The 23,108-nt window shown below is 36.3% G+C and overlaps 1 protein-coding gene across 1 annotated transcript in view; it reads right to left on the reverse strand.

Annotated features, from left to right (window-relative positions):
- Positions 1–369: 369 nt before the first annotated feature.
- LOC126418968 (aldo-keto reductase family 1 member B1-like) overlaps positions 370–23,108 on the reverse strand; it is a 63,358-nt gene continuing 40,619 nt past the window's right edge. Inside the window, exons 5-7 of the mRNA XM_050086015.1 lie at positions 20,562–20,765; positions 3,140–3,288; positions 370–412 (exon numbers count right to left, since the gene is read on the reverse strand). Coding sequence (XP_049941972.1) covers positions 370–412; positions 3,140–3,288; positions 20,562–20,765 — 396 coding nt within the window. The remainder of the gene's footprint in view (positions 413–3,139; positions 3,289–20,561; positions 20,766–23,108) is intronic.

Below are 23,108 nucleotides of genomic sequence, written 5' to 3' on the forward strand. Positions count from 1 at the left end.
CTTTCCATGTATTATTATAGTAATAATTTTAGTCAGTGTCACTCACTCCTTCTAGATATTTTTTTGTTCATGAGTCTATCCATACCTTGTCTGTGTAATGTTAGTGGTTGTCATCGCTCATTCCATTCAACTTAAAATTTTTTGTAATATCAGTAATGAATGAAATATACTACATAATCATTTTATAAAAAAGTAACACATCATTAGCTTTGATTGAAACTGTATATTTACAGAAATATCACAGTTGTGTGGTACATAGTGCCTACTACAGGATGGTTAAATATAAAATAGCACAAAAATAAATCTGTAGTGCTCTTATGGTCTCTTCTGACAATTTTTTCAACATTCATGTACATCTTGTGTGGTGCCTCAAAATTCATCATGAAATGGATAATATTTAGAAGCTTTTGCCCTGTAAGAGAAAGAAATTGCCACCAGTTAACATCTATTTGCTGTATGCTACATATGATCTCCAGCCTATTGCACTAGTCTAGGTTCTTCAATGCAGAAGTGTTCCTCTAAATTTTTTGTGGAAACATTTCCATGATATTTTGAAAATATGAGATATTTTTCACATATGAATGATGAGCAGATATGATGACAGCTAATAGACAAAGAAATAAAACTGACAGTCTTAAAATGTATTCCATATTTAACAAAGAGTTCTAGCATTGGTCATTATTCAGGTAGACTGAACAAAGAGTGTTGAGTCTAGAGAAAAGATATTATACTGCTGACACAGAGCAAGTATGAGCAGAGAAACATGGCAGACATCATCATGAAGCAGGTGGTAAAATTGTGTTTAGATATCAATGAAATCAAGACCAAATTCTTGTTAATATCAAGGTCAAAGCAAAACCATCTCTCACTACCTGCAGGTGGACTGACATTTAAATAAATGAACAGATTTAAGTACTTAGGACAATGGTTTACTGTACAAAATGCTGTGGAATTGATGTAAAAGAGAAAATAGAACAACACAAGTGATACTTTGGCCTGTGAAGTCTGCTAGGGTTTAGTTTCTTCTCACACTGGACTATGAGCAATACACATAACCCCATCTTTCAGTCAGTTGTGCAGAAATGTTTACAAGCTGGGTGGCCGATATAGGGCAGCTCAATATTTTCAAAAGGATGATGAGTCAAATCCTAGCCTGAGTAAAATATGGTAAAGAATGGGGACAACAAACAAATGAAGAGGGATGTGGTGTGATGAGAGGTAAGCAGATTAAAAATACATTGAGGAACAAACGTATATTTCAAGAATAATCAAGAGCACTACTATCTGGGCTCTAATGGAAAATTTTCTACAAAATCATTCCAACTTGGTAGAACAAAATATGTTGGTGGGCCAAACACAAAAGATCTTCAAAAGTTGGGTATTTCAGGAGACTGGAAAAAAGTAGCTCTAAATTGGTGGAGATGGCAGTAACTCATTAAAGTAGGAGATTGTCTTTGGGGTCAGAGACAACAGACTGATATTCTTTTTACATATGCCAGTAGCATTCTAATTAAATACAATTAAATATACAAAGCATTACATAACATAGTTCATGTGCATAGATTACAAAAAGTAAATTAACAAGAAAAATGGACTGATCAGATCTATATTCAGACAACATTTCTCCAAAACTGAGCCATACCAGGGGTGTTGCCATTGGAAAGCAATAAATTTTGTTCTGAGTATGAAAATGGACAGAAAGAGCACATATGGGTGACTTTTGGTTCTTGACCACACATGCACTTGCTGTCCTCTGGTGTAAAGTATCATGATTTAAGTGACGACATCCTTGACAACATCAGTTCTTATTCAGTTAAGTGACCTCCAAACGAAACTTCCTGGCAGATTAAAACTGTGTGCCCGACCTAGATTCAAACTCGGGACCTTTGCCTTTCGCGGGCAAGTGCTGTTGGTAGAGCACTTGCCCGCGAAAGGCAAAGGTCCCGAGTTTGAATCTCGATCGGTCGGGCACACAGTTTTAATCTGCCAGGAAGTTTCATATCAGCGCACACTCCACTGCAGAGCGAAAATCTCATTCTAACCTCCAAACATTCGAGTCCTCACTGTAACCAGCTGGAAGATAATCATGCAGCTCCATCCACTCTTGGTGCTTTGATTTCAACAGTGAAAGCCTTGCATTATTTGGAAGTACTTCCAAAGGCCTTGATGTCTGAAGGAAATTTTCCTTGATTTCAGCCTAGGTTGAGCAAGACAGTTTATCATCTCAGCAAGGGTGGGTTTTAGGCATCCAGTGATTGTCTTGATACACAACAATAAAAAGATTTTACAGCCTACAGAAACAGCAAACATATTCAACAAATACTTCACTGGGATAGCTGAAAATTTAATAAAAACTAATTTTAGTTCAACTCAGCATCAAGTGGTAAACAAGTGCAACAGTAATAAATTTTCAATGTTTGTGGACCAAGTAAGCAGGGAGGAGATATTGAAGGCTGTCAGAGAACTAAAGATAACATACTCAGCAGGAATTGATGGTATACTGAACAGAATCCTAAAACTCTGTATCCAAAATATAATTGACCCCCTTACTCACTTATGCAACTGTTCCCTAGAGTCAGGCATCTTTCCAGATCAACTAAAAACATCAAAATTCATCCCTATTTTCAAAGCTGGTGACAAAGATGAAGTAATAAACTATCGTCCCATTACATTAACACCCTGTTTCTCAAAAGTAATAGAAAAAATTATGTGTAGTAAGTTGTTAAAGTTTATAAACCAAAATAGTATGCTATCTAATACTCAACATGGCTTTAGAAGCAAGAAATCAATGGAGACAGCAATCTATGAATGCATATCTTCTGTATTAAAAACAATAGATGAAAAACAACAAACAACAGGTATATTTTTGGACCTAACCGAAGCCTTTGACAAGGTTAAACTACAAAACCCTATTGAAGAAGTTAGAGCACTATGGAATTAGGGGGTTGGCAAGGTGCCATAACTAAAACAATTTCATTTGTATGAATGCCATCTCTGTATAAAGTCTATCTCACTTCACCTCTCCATCATTCTGTTTGTGTGTATCATACTAAATATCTTTTTTCTATAAACACAAGTGTCAGTAATAAGAGGCAAGTATTTTGTGTTTAATTAATCTATATTTGTCTTATATACTTACTCAGTAAATGGAAAGACCCTGTAGTTTTTGTTAAATGTATTTATGTAGGTCATATCATCATTACTGAGCTCAAAATCAAATATCTGTATGTTTTCCTCAATCCTCTTTTTGTTAAAGGACTTTGGGATTGGAACTGTGCCTAGCTGGTACTGCAACAAAATTGAGAAGTAAATATTGACTACACTAGAATGAGGGTAATGTGAACTCATATAAAATAATGAATACATAGTTGCTTCTACATTAGAAATATATGAACATACATGGCAACTCAGTATGTTTTTGTGAACATGGGTTACAAAATGAGTATTTTCAACACTTAAAGATATTGCATTTTAACCTTGCAAAATGCTACATTTTATATACCAGTATGTAAAAGAAAATGTAGAGTATAGTCTCCGCATGCAAACTAGGCTGTGAAATAAACTTTGAAATCTCAGCTGTTGAGTTAATGTCTGAAAAAAATATTATTTTGTGTGTGTGTACAGATCTCCTGTTAGTGTGTGTAAGTGTTTTTTTTTCTTTTTTCTTTTTTTTTCTTTTTTTCTTTCCCCCAAACAACTGGACCTCACTTTAAGCAAACTCAGGACAACTGGGGAAACAGTTGTACTGTGTGAGATTTTAATATTGACCGTCTGAGCCATAGCCCTCACAGGGAAAAGTTCTTAAATATTGTAAAAGCCTACAATCTGTGTCTGACTGTTAGCTCTTCAGGACATGTAACAAAAAAAAAAAAGTGTTACTTTCCTTGATCAGGTATGTGTAAACATGGACAAGTGTACAACAGAAAACTTTGATATCGGCTGTAGTGACCATCTTTTGCAATTACTAATCATACCTGTAAATCACATTTCGACCAGTGTACAAAATATTATCCATAAAAGGAGTTATAGTCAGAAAAATATTGAACGCTTCCATTATTTAATCAGCAAACAATCTTGGAGAGAAGTATACCAATGAAAAGATGGAAAATTTTTTGAATATTTGCAAGTATAACTTTGACATAGCTTTTCCACAATGAAAAATGATTTCCAGAAGCCCGAACAGATTCAAAAACTGGGTTACATCAGACATTAAAGCATCTTGTAAAAGGAGGTGGGAACTTTTACTGCACTCAAAAACTGACATTTCAAAAAATACAAATTAGTTTTGAAATGTGTCATAATAGAGGCAAAAATCAGGGAAAATGACAAATATATTGTGAAGTCATCAAATAAAACTAAGTCCATGTGGAAAGTTGTGCAGGATCGTACAGGGAAGAAGACCAAAAATATTGTGATATCGCATGATGGCAACAATATCAATGGCAGTTGTAATGTCTTCAATTCTTATTATGCAACTGTTGATGGAAAATTAGTGAAGAAAAAATTTGTTGATACACCTAACACAACACTGAAAGAGCTTTCACCTATTGAAATAAATAATATATCTATGTTCCTCAGTCCAATACGCCCAACAGAATTCCTAAATACAAATAATTCAGTGGAGAGTAATTATTCAACAGGTATTGATTATATTCTAGATTATATTATTATTAGACACATGCAATTCATCCTTGTCATGTGATGTCTTCCCACAGCAACTGAAAATGGCAAACATAATACCACTATATAAAAAAGGTGATCAGCAATGTATAGACCTGTGTCACTACTGTCAGGGTTTTCAAAAATTATTGAAAAAGTGTTCCTTTCATAACTAACTACCTTTTTTCACAAGAATAATACTATTTCTGGATGTCGACATGACTTCAGACTACAGCGATCAACTGAAACAGCCAGTTTTATCCTAATAAACCATGTCTTAAATGCAGTGGGCAACCACAGAAAAACTCAGGTTTATTCTTGGACCTAATAAAAACTTTTGATGTGATTGATCATTCTGTACTCCTGAGAAAGCTTGAATGGTATTGTGTAAGAAGTGTGCCAAATCAGTGCATTAAATCATATTTGGAATATTGCTCTCAGGTGACAGAAACTAAGTACATGGAAGGAAATGAACTCCAGGTATATCTTTCAGAGCCATGTGGACTAAATCATGGTGTTCTACAGGGCTCTATTTTAAGTCCCTTTCTTTTTTTGGTATACATTAATGATTTCCCGTTACACATTAGGGATTCTGAACTAATACTTTTGCAGATGACACCAGTGTATTGATTAAAGGAAATAAAGATGAAAATCTTACTGCATCTGCAAAAGATATTATGAAAGAAGTGTCTCATCTTATGGCATCTGCAAAAGTTATTATGAAAGAAGTGTCTCAATGGTTTACCAGAAACAGACTAACAGTTAATCCCTAAAAGACAGCACTCATGAATTTCTACGCAGATGAAAATAAAAATGCAGCACAACCAGTAATATGTATAGATAACCAAAACGTTTGTGCTGCCAGCAAAACTAAATTTCTTGGGATTCACATCCAGGAAAATCTTAACTGCAGCTCTCATATCTCAGCCCTAAATTCAAAACTAGCAAAAATGAGCTATTCAGTAAAAATTCCTTGCAACAATACGAGTGCAGAAAACAGTTATAGTTGTACAGTTTGCTCGTGTACATTCCATACTGAAGTACAGTATCGTTTTCTGGGGAAACATACACCAGGCCAAAACAATTTTCAGGAAGCAAAAGGGAATTATACAAAAATGATACAAGTGAGCTGTAGAAAAAAATGCAGACCTCTCTTTAAAGATCTAAAGATATTACCTGTTCCCTGCATTTATATACTGTAAGTAGTCGAACATGTCAAAAAAAGTATACTGAGAAAAGAAAACCTTTTTCCTCAAAACATTGTGCCCATGATTACAGTGCCAGGTCAGACAACGACGTACATGTTAGTCATTGTAACACCACATTATGCCAAAAAGGTGTATATCTTGCAGAAACAATACTGTACAACAGCCTACCTTCTGAAAAACTGCTACTATTCAATCTGACAGTACCTTATGCACAAAAAAATGTAATTTGTATTTTTAATTGTTGAAATAAGTTATGAGTATACAGTTTTCAATAAAATTTGTAATTACTAACTGTATTTGTTATAAAAATTTAAATTATGTATGTCTGATGTTTGTAAAACCAATAGCTAAAAAGGTTTTCTGTCCAATATTCTGTGTACAATATATGTACGGATAAAGAGATTTACGTGGACACACCAAATGAAATATAAAATAAAGCAAAACCATTGGTAAATGTACGCACTATAAATACCAATAAAAATTACTGTTCATCTGTTGGAAATTACTGTATTTTATCTCTAATATCTATTATTTATCAAATTAGTAACTAATTTGCTTATTCTGTTCTGATAAAGGCCAAATTGAACCTGTGTACAAGTGCTGAAGTTAGTTTTACAGTGCCTTCTCCAGTGCTTCTCAAGCTCTTTATCTGTTTCTTTCCTCTATACTAACTTATCTGCACAGGTCTCTTGCATAATTCAGACTTCATTGTCATACATATTTACATGCTTATCATATAGAATAGATATAACTGTTAAAAGATACTGCAATAGAATTCATGTTTGACATTGTGAAAATGGACAGTTTAACATGATGTGTGCATTTACTTCCATATACAATATAGCTAAGATATTTTCTAAAGTGGATAACCTTACATCTTGCACATGCATTTTTTAAGTACTTGAAATTCTCGCAGTCACTTCACATTGTGTTTAATCCTTTATGGTTTTTGTTACTGGTAATAAGAACCAGTTCCAATTAAACTGCAAGACACACATTCACAACACAAGACACAAAAATAGTTCATATGCACATTTTGCCTCCTTGTCCAAGATTCAGAATGGAGTTATGTACTTTGGTGATAAGATCTTCAACAAACTTCCATCCAGCACAAATTAAGAAATTGGGAATCCCTGTTGACTCAAAATGAAATTAAAAGTATACTTCATTAGCCACTCCTTCTACAAATTATCTGAATGTTTGGATTCAGGGCTCAAGAGTTCTGTTAAATACATGGCAACTGTCAGTGTTTTGTTTGGAAGCTGTACGACAAGTAAGAATGTACTGCAAATAGGATTCAGGAATTACAGATATTGTCTTTGAAAAAATTGTAATCATGTAAGCATTAAGCTATTAGTTATACAACTGATGAGGCAACAGCTTTTTTAAATAGCAATTTAGATGCCATAAGTGTGAGTAATGTTACACAGTGCAGTGATCATTCATAGTTATGGTAGTATAGATATTAAGTTTGTATGATGTCTTATATTAATGAATACCTTGACTCATTCCACACCTGAATGAATGAATCACACTTAAGAAGTGATGGTATTCATATTTTCTCCCTATATGGAATATAAACATTATTATAGGCATATTGCTAGTATACTCAACAGCAATTTTATAGATGCTGTACCACCCCACTCAATGTTCCTGAAAACAAAAAGAACTTATAAAAATAATTCAGAAATTAAAATCCAATAAGTCTCCAGGAGATGATGAAGTATCATATTATCTAATCAATCATATGAATGAAGAAATAACTGTGCCTCATTTAGATATAGAAAACTGCTCATTCAGAGAAGTATGTCCAGAGAAATTAAAAATAAGCGAAGTTCTACCAACATGTCAGAAAGGTGGCAATGCTGTCACAAATATCTACAGACTAGAATCTTTAACCCCTGGTTTGTCAATAATACTATAGATACTCTGGCACAGTAGGATGACTACATTCCTATGGAAGTATAGTATTCTGATTCTAGGACAACATGGCTTCCAAGAAGGGAAATCTACAGAAAGTGCCATCTCAAGCCTAAGAGAATCTGTTACAAATACATTAGACAATAGAAGGTCTGTATCTGCTATGTTTCTGAATTCGTCTAAAGCTTTTCACACAATCACCCATAAAGCATTAGCTGAAAACCTTGAAAGCTATGGCACACGTGGACATGCAGTGGAATAAACAAAATCATATCTCAGTAACAAAAAGTAGTCTGTGCCAAAACAATGTGGACGCATATCTGAAATATGGGATATTAAGTATGGAGTACCTCAAGGATCTGTACTTGATCCAGTTCTGTTCAACCTATTTACAAACAGTATCGAAGTCAGTAAGAGGGATGAAAAAATACTGTATGTTGATGACATGATATTACTGAATGTGGAAGAAAATTTTGAAACAATCTGGAAAGAATTGCATTCATGTCAACAAATAACATGGTAATGTAACCACCTTTATCCACACATAGACCATCAGTCACATTACTTACATTCTAGCTCCAAGGGCATTATTCAGGATGAGTAAAAATGGAAGTGGGGTAACATATAGTGTTAAAGAAATGGGAGTAAGGTCCATGTTCAGAAGGTACACAATGCAAGCTTGATAAGTCTACATTTAAAATGCAGAAATTTCCTGAGTAGACAGGAAACTGTCACAGCAAGCCAACGGAGCAGACAGTTATGAAGTTTCAAGAACTGATTTACTGGTTGCTTTTGCCTCGCAGTAACAGATGGCAGTTAGTGCAAGCTTCTGGCTGTTTCATGGTTGCAAGTTAGAAGTCAATAGTCATGTGTTAAAAACATGACCTCAGTAACCACAATTCTACATAGCCGAAAAGAAGCATTTCTGGTACTATAGTTTGTCCATGAGAGCCAGAATAATATAACATAAATCCTTAAATATGTCATTGGAACAAAATAGAAATAACACAGGTATAAGAGAACTAGTATGATCTACCATGTCTCTGTCCTCAACCCACGGCATCATTAAATTGTAAGGTATTGTAGCTAAGTTAAGGTAAATGCCCATTTTATTATATAAGCATATAATTAGTCAATATCCCAAAATACAATCAAATGAACAATATGAGCATATAGATTGTGTAAAGATGATGCCAGAACATACCATACTCACATCAATAGTATAACGTAAAGACAACAATACGTGAGAAGGAAAGCTGCTACTCACCATATAGCAGAGATGCTGAGTCGTGATAGGCACAATAAAAAGATTCACACAATCATAGCTCCCAGCCACACTGTAGTTTCAGCTCTCTGAGACTACAGACGTGTGTGCAAGTTGCGCTTGTGTGAGTGAGTGTGTGTATGTGTGTCTACTGCTGACAAAGGCCATATTGGCCGAAAGCTATGATTGTGTGAATCTTTTTATTGTGCCTATCGTGACTCAGCATCTTTGCTATATGGTGAGTAGCAACTTTCCTTCTCTTGTATTGTTACATTCCATCCTGGATTTTCCATTGTTTGATAACTTAAACACAGGTTTTTATTGTGAAATTGAGAACAGTGTTACTAAAACTGATGTTCATTTGTGTGTTATTCAGATATATTACTATTATTGTCTTCACAAATACACACACACACACACATATATTTTTCCCAAGTGGAATGTCTCTCTCTCTCTCTCTCTCTCTCTCTCTATATATATATATATATATATATATATATATATATATATATATATATATAAAAACAAAGATGAGGTGACTTACCGAACAAAAGCGCTGGCAGGTCGAGAGACACACAAACAAACACAAACACACACACAAAATTCAAGCTTTCGCAACAAACTGTTGCCTCATCAGGAAAGAGGGAAGGAGAGGGGAAGACGAAAGGAAGTGGGTTTTAAGGGAGAGGGTAAGGAGTCATTCCAATCCCGGGAGCGGAAAGACTTACCTTAGGGGGAAAAAAGGACCCCTAAGGTAAGTCTTTCCGCTCCCGGGATTGGAATGACTCCTTACCCTCTCCCTTAAAACCCACTTCCTTTCGTCTTCCCCTCTCCTTCCCTCTTTCCTGATGAGGCAACAGTTTGTTGCGAAAGCTTGAATTTTGTGTGTGTGTTTGTGTTTGTTTGTGTTTTTAATTGTTGAAATAAGTTATGAGTATACAGTTTTCAATAAAATTTGTAATTACTAACTGTATTTGTTATAAAAATTTAAATTATGTATGTCTGATGTTTGTAAAACCAATAGCTAAAAAGGTTTTCTGTCCAATATTCTGTGTACAATATATGTACGGATAAAGAGATTTACGTGGACACACCAAATGAAATATAAAATAAAGCAAAACCATTGGTAAATGTACGCACTATAAATACCAATAAAAATTACTGTTCATCTGTTGGAAATTACTGTATTTTATCTCTAATATCTATTATTTATCAAATTAGTAACTAATTTGCTTATTCTGTTCTGATAAAGGCCAAATTGAACCTGTGTACAAGTGCTGAAGTTAGTTTTACAGTGCCTTCTCCAGTGCTTCTCAAGCTCTTTATCTGTTTCTTTCCTCTATACTAACTTATCTGCACAGGTCTCTTGCATAATTCAGACTTCATTGTCATACATATTTACATGCTTATCATATAGAATAGATATAACTGTTAAAAGATACTGCAATAGAATTCATGTTTGACATTGTGAAAATGGACAGTTTAACATGATGTGTGCATTTACTTCCATATACAATATAGCTAAGATATTTTCTAAAGTGGATAACCTTACATCTTGCACATGCATTTTTTAAGTACTTGAAATTCTCGCAGTCACTTCACATTGTGTTTAATCCTTTATGGTTTTTGTTACTGGTAATAAGAACCAGTTCCAATTAAACTGCAAGACACACATTCACAACACAAGACACAAAAATAGTTCATATGCACATTTTGCCTCCTTGTCCAAGATTCAGAATGGAGTTATGTACTTTGGTGATAAGATCTTCAACAAACTTCCATCCAGCACAAATTAAGAAATTGGGAATCCCTGTTGACTCAAAATGAAATTAAAAGTATACTTCATTAGCCACTCCTTCTACAAATTATCTGAATGTTTGGATTCAGGGCTCAAGAGTTCTGTTAAACACATGGCAACTGTCAGTGTTTTGTTTGGAAGCTGTACGACAAGTAAGAATGTACTGCAAATAGGATTCAGGAATTACAGATATTGTCTTTGAAAAAATTGTAATCATGTAAGCATTAAGCTATTAGTTATACAACTGATGAGGCAACAGCTTTTTTAAATAGCAATTTAGATGCCATAAGTGTGAGTAATGTTACACAGTGCAGTGATCATTCATAGTTATGGTAGTATAGATATTAAGTTTGTATGATGTCTTATATTAATGAATACCTTGACTCATTCCACACCTGAATGAATGAATCACACTTAAGAAGTGATGGTATTCATATTTTCTCCCTATATGGAATATAAACATTATTATAGGCATATTGCTAGTATACTCAACAGCAATTTTATAGATGCTGTACCACCCCACTCAATGTTCCTGAAAACAAAAAGAACTCATAAAAATAATTCAGAAATTAAAATCCAATAAGTCTCCAGGAGATGATGAAGTATCATATTATCTAATCAATCATATGAATGAAGAAATAACTGTGCCTCATTTAGATATAGAAAACTGCTCATTCAGAGAAGTATGTCCAGAGAAATTAAAAATAAGCGAAGTTCTACCAACATGTCAGAAAGGTGGCAATGCTGTCACAAATATCTACAGACTAGAATCTTTAACCCCTGGTTTGTCAATAATACTATAGATACTCTGGCACAGTAGGATGACTACATTCCTATGGAAGTATAGTATTCTGATTCTAGGACAACATGGCTTCCAAGAAGGGAAATCTACAGAAAGTGCCATCTCAAGCCTAAGAGAATCTGTTACAAATACATTAGACAATAGAAGGTCTGTATCTGCTATGTTTCTGAATTCGTCTAAAGCTTTTCACACAATCACCCATAAAGCATTAGCTGAAAACCTTGAAAGCTATGGCACACGTGGACATGCAGTGGAATAAACAAAATCATATCTCAGTAACAAAAAGTAGTCTGTGCCAAAACAATGTGGACGCATATCTGAAATATGGGATATTAAGTATGGAGTACCTCAAGGATCTGTACTTGATCCAGTTCTGTTCAACCTATTTACAAACAGTATCGAAGTCAGTAAGAGGGATGAAAAAATACTGTATGTTGATGACATGATATTACTGAATGTGGAAGAAAATTTTGAAACAATCTGGAAAGAATTGCATTCATGTCAACAAATAACATGGTAATGTAACCACCTTTATCCACACATAGACCATCAGTCACATTACTTACATTCTAGCTCCAAGGGCATTATTCAGGATGAGTAAAAATGGAAGTGGGGTAACATATAGTGTTAAAGAAATGGGAGTAAGGTCCATGTTCAGAAGGTACACAATGCAAGCTTGATAAGTCTACATTTAAAATGCAGAAATTTCCTGAGTAGACAGGAAACTGTCACAGCAAGCCAACGGAGCAGACAGTTATGAAGTTTCAAGAACTGATTTACTGGTTGCTTTTGCCTCGCAGTAACAGATGGCAGTTAGTGCAAGCTTCTGGCTGTTTCATGGTTGCAAGTTAGAAGTCAATAGTCATGTGTTAAAAACATGACCTCAGTAACCACAATTCTACATAGCCGAAAAGAAGCATTTCTGGTACTATAGTTTGTCCATGAGAGCCAGAATAATATAACATAAATCCTTAAATATGTCATTGGAACAAAATAGAAATAACACAGGTATAAGAGAACTAGTATGATCTACCATGTCTCTGTCCTCAACCCACGGCATCATTAAATTGTAAGGTATTGTAGCTAAGTTAAGGTAAATGCCCATTTTATTATATAAGCATATAATTAGTCAATATCCCAAAATACAATCAAATGAACAATATGAGCATATAGATTGTGTAAAGATGATGCCAGAACATACCATACTCACATCAATAGTATAACGTAAAGACAACAATACGTGAGAAGGAAAGCTGCTACTCACCATATAGCAGAGATGCTGAGTCGTGATAGGCACAATAAAAAGATTCACACAATCATAGCTCCCAGCCACACTGTAGTTTCAGCTCTCTGAGACTACAGACGTGTGTGCAAGTTGCGCTTGTGTGAGTGAGTGTGTGTATGTGTGTCTACTGCTGACAAAGGCCATATTGGCCGAAAGCTATGATTGTGTGAATCTTTTTATTGTGCCTATCGTGACTCAGCATCTTTGCTATATGGTGAGTAGCAACTTTCCTTCTCTTGTATTGTTACATTCCATCCTGGATTTTCCATTGTTTGATAACTTAAACACAGGTTTTTATTGTGAAATCGAGAACAGTGTTACTAAAACTGATGTTCATTTGTGTGTTATTCAGATATATTACTATTATTGTCTTCACAAATACACACACACACACACATATATTTTTCCCAAGTGGAATGTCTCTCTCTCTCTCTCTCTCTCTCTCTCTCTCTCTCTCTATATATATATATATATATATATATATATATATATATATATATATATATATATATATATATAAACAAAGATGAGGTGACTTACCGAACAAAAGCGCTGGCAGGTCGAGAGACACACAAACAAACACAAACACACACACAAAATTCAAGCTTTCGCAACAAACTGTTGCCTCATCAGGAAAGAGGGAAGGAGAGGGGAAGACGAAAGGAAGTGGGTTTTAAGGGAGAGGGTAAGGAGTCATTCCAATCCCGGGAGCGGAAAGACTTACCTTAGGGGGAAAAAAGGACCCCTAAGGTAAGTCTTTCCGCTCCCGGGATTGGAATGACTCCTTACCCTCTCCCTTAAAACCCACTTCCTTTCGTCTTCCCCTCTCCTTCCCTCTTTCCTGATGAGGCAACAGTTTGTTGCGAAAGCTTGAATTTTGTGTGTGTGTTTGTGTTTGTTTGTGTGTCTATCGACCTGCCAGCGCTTTTGTTCGGTAAGTCACCTCATCTTTGTTTTTATATATAATTTTTCCCACGTGGAATGTTTCCTTCCATTATATATATATATATATATATATAACAAAGATGATGTGACTTACCAAATGAAAGTGCTGGCAGGTCGATAGACACACAAACAAACACAAACATACACACAAAATTTCAAGCTTTCGCAACAAACTGTTGCCTCATGAGGAAAGAGGGAAGGAGAGGGAAAGACGAAAGGATGTGGGTTTTAAGGGAGAGGGTAAGGAGTCATTCAAATCCCGGGAGCGGAAATACTTACCTCAGGGGGAACAAAGGACAGGTATACACTCGCACACACACACATATCCATCCACACATATACAGACACAAGCAGACATATTTAAAGGCCAAAGATGATGAGACTTACCAAACAAAAGTGCTGGCAGGTCGATAGACACACAAACAAACACAAACACACACACAAAATTCTAGCTTTCGTAACCAACGGTTGCTTCGTCAGGAAAGAGGGAAGGAGAGGGAAAGACGAAAGGATGTGGGTTTTAAGGGAGAGGGTAAGGAGTCATTCCAATCCCGGGAGCGGAAAGACTTACCTTAGGGGGAAAAAAGGACGGGTATACACTCGCACAGACACTCATATCCATCCGCACATACACAGACACAAGCAGACATTTTGTGTGTGTGTTTGTGGTTGTTTGTGTGTCTATCAACACACCAACACTTTCCTTTATATATATTCTATCACTGCAAGCATGGTATGTTCTAGCATCATCTTTAAACAAGCTATCTGCTGTGACAGTTCATTTGATTGTGTCATGTGTAATTTTGTATTGTCTTAGATAAACTATATGCATATAAGAACAGCTAAAAATGCACCTGTGAGAGCACAAAAAAGACAAATAAGCTCCTCTTTAAAAGACTCTGACAGAAAAATGAGGAATCAGGTGCCTCAATCTACATTTCTCCTTCCTCACCAAATATTTTAGGCTTGTGAACATACTCCCTCTCTTTTAACACAGAACATTCTAATTCCTTTAACTTCATCTCCCTCTGTAATGAAGCCTTCATACTCAGCATCTCCTTTTCTCTCCTTCTCAGTGTCACTGTCTATATTTATCTATCTCCCACTGTCTCCTTTTTCTCCCATTGGCACTTTCTTCTGTCTGTCACTCCACTGTCACTGTCTTCATCCCTTTCTCTTGCTCTTCCTTAACACTGTCTCCTTCTCATTGCCATGGTCTCTGTCACAGTCTTTCTCCCCATTGCCAAGGTATGTTTTTTACTCGCTTACAGTCTGCTGTCTTTCTCTTCAACCACCATTGTCTCCTCTCCACACATGGTCTTGGAGATTGTTTGATCATGGTTTTAAGCCCTAGATGGAGAAACTTTAATATGTGGGTACAGTGTATGGGGGAAACTGGGCAATTTTTTTCATGTTAAAGTTCATTGATCTGGGCAGAGGAGGAGTACAGATCCCTCAAGCCTACATATGGTCCCCACTCATCCCTCTTTTTCATTTCTGCTGTCTCCTATCTCTTTTGTTCTCATTGCTACTATCTCCACTCACCTTTCTTTCTCTTTTACTGCCAACGCTATCTCTCTCTCCTTGGCTCACATTGCTATTGTCTTCATCCACCTCTCTTTCTCTTTCACTTCCATCCCCCCCCCTACCCCCCCATCCACACACACACACACATCACTGTCTCCTCTCCCTTTTAGTTTTACTCCCACTGGCAGTGTCTCCTCTCTCTCTCACTTCCATTGCCTCTCTGCTGCTAGCTTTCAGTACAAAAAAGCGTGAATATGTTCACATGCCAAAATTTTTGTTGAGAAAGGAAGAATGAGGATTGATACAGCCTGTTCCCCATGTTTGTGGTTCCCTTCTTTCCCCTGTTACAGCAGGGTGTGCTGCTTATATGAAATGAATTCTGCAGCTCAGTAAAGTTTTGACAGTTTCTGCACTTCTGCCTCGACTGACATCTCTGCCCAAACTCTTTGTCTTTAAATATGTCTGCTTGTGTCTGTTTATGTGTGGATGGATATGTGTGTGTGCGCGAGTGTATACCCGTCCTTTTTTCCCCCTAAGGTAAGTCTTTCCGCTCCCGGGATTGGAATGACTCCTTACCCTCTCCCTTAAAACCCACATCCTTTCATCTTTCCCTCTCCTTTCCTCTTTCCTGATGAGGCAACAGTTTGTTGCGGAAGTTTGAATTTTGTGTGTATGTTTCTGTTTGTGTGGCTGTCGACCTGCCAGCACTTTCATTTGGTAAGTCACATCATCTTTGTTTTTAGATATATTTTTCCTACGTGGAATGTTTCCCTCTATTATAACCATATATTTATATATTTGAATACATTTACATACTTTGTCACATATAAATAACAAATAACTATGCATAATATAATGTTAACATAAAATCGTCCAACACAAAATTTCATTACACTACTTCAACTACAAATGCTCAACATTTTTAGGCTAAACATACAGTTATATGAGTGTGTAGTGTTTGTCTGAAAGAATCAACACCATGCAGGATCTGCAGCTGAGAAACATCATATGTAAATTAATGGGGGATCACTGCTGTCAGCTGCAATGGGACATTAAGTGGAATCAGTGGCAATAACAAAAATGTGTACCAGACTGGGATTCGAACCCGGGATCTCCTGATTACTAGCCAGCTTTGGTAACCACTGGGACAAGTGTTATCGCAACTGCATGGACTATCTCAGCACACCTCATGGCCAATTCACACTCCCACCGAGCACCACCTGTCTGCAGCCCCCCTTCACTATATTCCTGTTCACAGGTGTGGATGGGCCATGATGCATGCTAAGATAGTCCATGCAGTTGCAATAACGCTGTGTCCTGAATGGTGCAATGGTTACTGCATCTGCCTAGTAAGTAAGAGATGCTGGGTTCAAATCCTGGCCTGGTATACATTTTCATTGTCACTGCTGATTCTGCTTGATGTTCTGTTGCAGCTGACAGCAGTCATCCCCCATTAATTTTCATATATTACTTTGTAGCTGCAGAGTCTGCATGATGTCTGCTCTTTCGGACAAACATTACACATTTATATAATTGATAAGCCTAGCTGGGCAATGGATCCCCTTCCTTCAAGCGCAAATACACAAATACGTCCAACCTTCTGTGGGAATCTCTGAGTAGCTAACAGGAGTATAGTAAACAGGGACTGTGGATAAGTGGCGCTCAGTGGGAGCGTTGATTGGCTGTGAGGCATGCTGAAATAGTCTGTGCAGTTGCAATAATGCTGTGTTCCAGATGGTTCAGTGGTTTACCACACCTGCCTAATAAGCAGGAGATCCCAGGTTTGAATCCTGGTCCAGTACACATTTTCGTCATCGCCACTGATTCCGCTTAATGTCCTGTTGCAGTGATCCCCCATTAATTTACATACACCTACAGTATATCACAAAAATGTGGTGTTTGATTTGCAACTACGAAGAATTGGGAATGGCAAAATAATTTTCTGTAATGAGCTTATGTGTTCAGGTGACACCATCAAATAATTTCCAGGTCAAGAAAGTCTGTATAGATGTGAAGTGCGCATTATGCAAAGAGAGCACTTCATAATGTTTTATTGGTGAAAAAATAGCACCTAAAACTGCTTGGTGACATCAGAACCCTTACAATGCATGAGTATGATAACTTTGAATCTCTAGACCTCAGTAACAATAAATAATGACACCAAAAAAAGTTTCAAGGTTCATTGAGAATATCAATTTAAGAACATTATTATGGTAAAAATTTTGGTGATTTACCATGGAGAGAAATGATTGATGTGGCCACCCCCCAACTGGTACTTTTAGCGTCCAAAAATCAAATGGTTTTTTGGTTGTCTCTTGATAAAGGATAAAGATTGCTGAAAATAGGAAAATAGTATTTCTAGATAAATGTCTAAAGAGTGTATAGTTAGATTTTGAGCCATTTTCAATAGTTAGTTATTTAGATAATTGTGGCCCACAGAACAAATTTTTAACAAATGTTAAGATAATGTTCTCAGGTAACTTTGGAAATTTTTTTGATATCATTAGTTCTTACCAAGATCCAGAGATTCAAACTTACCATAGCTATGGAGCAAACTGCAGAAGCCACTTTTTGGCCAAAAAATCATTTTGGAACATTCTACAATGTTTTTCAATGCTCTCAAAGACTCTCAAATGGTCTGGAATGTTCTTGAATACTGTTCAATGTTTGGGAATGTTCTAGAAATTTCTGGAGGGAAAAACTTCCCAGCCCTTATATTTTCAAAAGCATGCCCTTCAGGTAAAAATGGGAACCTTCTTATGGATGTGGAACAGAGGGCTACCATACCATCTGATTCCTTTTATCATACCAGGACCCATTTCTGAGCTTTAACAGCATGTACATTGTACCCTTACTCTTATACTATACATAGGCAAAAATTGTGTTCACCAATTTCAGTGGAACAGTTCAGATTTTATGTAATATATTGCACTAATAGCACACAAAAAACATACATTCAAATAAATTTTAAAATTTAATTTTGTAAAACAAGCATTTAAACAGAAAATTACATGATAATGCTAATGCTATGAAAACTCAAATATCCTGCACTCTAAATTTTACTTTTTGCTATATTTTTATTGTTTATTACACATTTAATAATAAAAACACAAACTCCCACAAAATATCAAAAAATATGAAAATTAAACTGGTACTTTTTAAGTGTTTAGTTTCCTTCTCAGAGGTTTTCTTTACACTCACTGGAAATTTTTGTTGAGAATTCAAGTCAGATTGGCTTCTTGCAACAATGGCAAATATACAGTGTCTTTCACTTCTTTTTTGGGACACAGGCAGAGCATATTTGCCATTTTTCCAATCATTCTAAAATGGCTTCTACTCTTGGTTCTGCTACACCCAAAATACAGTGAAGGGTACACAAAGTTCATGGAGTGTGTGATTCTAGTTGACTCGCTTTTTATCTGTGGTGTCACCAATTAGCCTACAAGCTTCTTGAAAAATCAAAGTGTTACACTTGTGTACTGTCTCTGTAGAAATTGTGAAGGACAAATGCATTCACTCCACTTATGCCCATCAGAAGGGAAAGTAATGCCATTGGCCATTGTTGGAAGAGATTTCAATGAGCAGCGATATTTGTTTCGATCTAATGTATTTCTGGCAGAACCTCTAGCTAAAGATTCAGTCTCCATACTTCTGTCTTCATCACTTTGATCACTTGATTCATTCAAGGAATTCACGGGTGGCAAAATAAATTCATCTTCACTTTTGCACTGTTCCTATACTGTACTACATTCACTTTCAATTTCATTGTCACTATATGATCCAAAATCACTTCCTATACTGTCCTCAAACAATTTGAAAACAGTATCCGCGAAGTCAGAGTCTGTTAAACATGAACAGTAGATGAAGACTTGGCTACTGAATCTAAAACGCAAAGTCCCAGGTGCAGTCTCAGAGATCAGTAGCATGAAAGAAGCAGTAATAGTATAGCTCCATGCCCCATTCAAGTGGTTACTGACAAAGGAAACCTCAGAAGCTCTGAGAAAGAACAACTAAACAATGCTATAATCTCCTACTCCACCATTACGCATTTGCAACAGAGCAACAATAAACGCTAGCGGTCTGTGAGACACACCTGGGATTTTAACTGTTAAAAGGCTTCTTTGCAGAAGCCCTGAGTGAGAGTATAAAAGAGCTGGCATCCAGTGGACTTAGGTCAGTCAGTTTCATGCAGTTATAGGTTACAGAACTGTGTCACTTTGTTTTATGATCTCGGCATTGGTCCGCCACTCTGGTACAGTGATAGAATACCTGCGATATGGTGGAACTTAAGGATTCCTCAGTGATCAGCTGATGCACAATTTGAGAGCAGTCCTGTGTTGTTACTTTGAATGGCATGACACATTTTATATTTTTATTCATTAAAGCAAACTGAGCTTTAAGTGACAGGAAATATGTAGAAACAATACAAGAGAAGGAAAGTTGCTACTCACCTTATAGCGGAGATACTGAGCCACGATAGACACAATAGAAGGATTCACACAATCATAGCTTTCAGCCATTGAGGCCTTTGTCAGCAGTAGACACACACACACACACACACACACACACACAAGCGCAACTTGCAAACTGATCTGCAGTCTCAGAGCACTGAAACTACACTGTCAGTGTAGTTTCAGCTCTCTGAGACTGCAGATGTGTGTGCGAGTTGCACTTGCATGAGTGTGTGTGTGTGTGTGTGTGTGTGTGTGTGTGTGTGTGTGTGTGTGTGTGTGTGTGTGTGTGTGTGTCTACTGCTGACAAAGGCCTTAATGGCCGAAAGCTACGATTGTGTGAATCTTTTTATTGTGCCTATCGCGGCTCAGTATCTCCGCTATATGGTGAGTAGCAACTTTCCTTCTCTTGTATTGTTACATTCCATCCTGGATTTTCCATTGTTTGAAATGTGTAGAAATCTAGACCCAACAACTTATCTGAAATTAAAAAACCAATGACATTTTACTGGCATGCCAAAGACAGCACATGGGAAAACTGATATGAGTTCTTTTCTAAAAGAGTAGATGTGTATTAAAACGTAGAGTAGATATTCTACTTATTTTGTTTTCAGAGCAAACACAACCAAAACAAAAAATGATGATGACATGAATTTCTTTAGTTCTTAGTAACAGTTGTAGATCACAATGCACATATCTTACCACATATCTAAGAACAACTTGAGCCACTGTCTTCCTATACTTGGCAGCAAGTAACTTCATCTTTGGGTTTTCCAATAATGGCACTCCCCCTCCTGGCATTGTCATAGATGGATTCGCAAGTGGACTGTAAGCAGTTATCACTATGTCCCTCTGCTTGCAGAAATCAATTAGTTTCTTCTGGTTAAGATAAGGATGACATTCAATCTACAACAATGAAATTCAAGTCAGTAATTACATGTTTCACATTCTTATTGTGAGACTACAGCTTTCCACTTCATGTGGACCATAATACATGAATGCTCATTATATTCATGCTAGATATAATTTATGTAATTTAATTGTGCATGTGCAATTTTTCTGCTAACAAAGAACATCCTATTCTTTTGTCTTATATCTTTAATGATATAGTTGTAGCATTCTACTGCAGCATACATCAGTCCCAGTTGATGTCATAATTTATTATTGATTATTGTAGTAAATACAACTGGGGTTGCAAAATATATTTAAAAAATATGGTAAAAACTGTGATTTAGACTGTGTTATTCAGACAATTTCAGCAGGTGGTGTAGTGTCTTCTATCATGGTGGATAATTTTTTCTTCCCATAATGAATTACAGGTATATAAAATTTACTTACGTTTAATAAGACTTCTGGTTATATTGTTTGGGTATGAACAAAATGATTCTCAAAAACAAAACAGAAATAGTTTTTCCAAAACATAAAGTGGTCATTAACACAAAGTACCACAATTTAAATGCTACATCTGTTACTTCAGCATAACATCTACAACTTAGAGAATTTAAGAACATTTGTTTCTTCAGGCTGTAATATAATAAATTAAAGTGTAGACTCCTTGTTGTAATACTTTGTGGTAATAATTTGAATCGTGAGGACATCACATTGTATAACCCCAATGAAAACTGATCCTGCTTTATAATGGACTGACTACCTTTGGTGTTGACTGTGCAGTGACAATGCAGTCTATGGTTTCAAATTGAGCAGACATGCTTCTCACCATTTGAGTGCAATAAAGTGTTATTTTTGTCCATATCATGTTTGTATTCCATATCATACCCTCACTTTATAGATCTGCAATGGTGAGCCACACCAATCATGAATTACAGCAAATACACACCAAATTGGATACTATGCATCAATAATGCTACCATTGTGTAACCATTGTGTGTCAAAATTTGCAAATTGCACCAACAAGTGCAGTGCCAGGGTATACAATGTTTTGGAACAAACCCTCTGAAAAAGTATATCTTGAAAAGTGATACAGACAGTCATCCATGCAGTGCACCAACAATTGCCAATAACATTGAACAGTGGCATCCTATGACCAACTTACTGTGTGAATTAGCATCCACCCCCGTTTTGCAAGTGATCCATTCTGACCCACTAGTGTCAGTCCGATTGTTCCCGTAATCACGCACTATGAATGATGATTCTTCACCCCCATGTGTAGTAATTTTCATTACTGTGCTAACACAGCCACCCATGCAGATGCACAGTCTGACCACACTTTCAATCATGGTGGCACAGACCTACATTACCACTGCCAATCCTCCCATGGCTTTTGGCATAATCACCCACAGAGATTGCCTAAAAACCAATTTAGTGCTCACCCCAAGCTACTGCCATTTCGTTCCAATCAGCTCTCCATGAGGTTTGTCATAACACACAGCATCCTCACCACCCATGATTTCACTGGGGATGCTGCAAAATTTTTCATGCTTGTCAGCCACTTGGATGTATAAGCACACATGATAAGAAACATCAGTTTTGCACCACTGGCAGATAATAAATACACTACAGCAAAATCAGCACCTCTACAACACTTTTACAGGACACAACATCTTTTTCTCCAAACTTGATCATGTTCTTGACAAGATATCCACTCCAAAGAACCACATTCTCATATGTGGAGACTTAAATGTAGATAAATTGAATCCTGATGCTACATGGGACTCATCACTAAGTCTTACTCAAAGTTTCAATCTAGTTCCAATGGTTAGAAGTGCAACAAGAATAACAAAATACTCAAAGACAGCTGTTGATCAGGTATTAACAGATTTAGGCAAAGAAAACTGTGAGGTGGTGGTAGCTGAGCTAGGATTATCTGATTACTCAGGTCAAATCATTAATATAAAAGTGGCTCCAGAAGAAACAAAGAAAATGCATATTTACAGACGAATTTTTTCTAAACAAAATAGATATGAGTTTGCCAAACAGATAGCAGGACAAACATGGGACTCAGTATATTCAGAGGTGGATGCAAATGAAAAATTCAAAAAATTTCATGACATTGTTTACATTAAATTTTGAAGAAACATTTCCTAATGTGTTATGTCCATTATCAACAGCAGGAAAAAACAAGTGGGTCACAAAAGGCATCAAAAAATCTCCTGAAACACTAAAATACCTGAGCTCCATTAAACATAGCCAAACTAATCCTACTTTCTCACTGTTTTATAAAAGATACAGGAAAACATATAGGAAAATATTGCTTGCAGCAAAGAGATCTCATAACTCCAAACTGGTGCT

The sequence above is a fragment of the Schistocerca serialis genome, chromosome 9 (genome assembly GCF_023864345.2).
Source record: "Schistocerca serialis cubense isolate TAMUIC-IGC-003099 chromosome 9, iqSchSeri2.2, whole genome shotgun sequence".
NCBI classification, from domain to species: Eukaryota; Metazoa; Arthropoda; class Insecta; order Orthoptera; family Acrididae; genus Schistocerca; species Schistocerca serialis.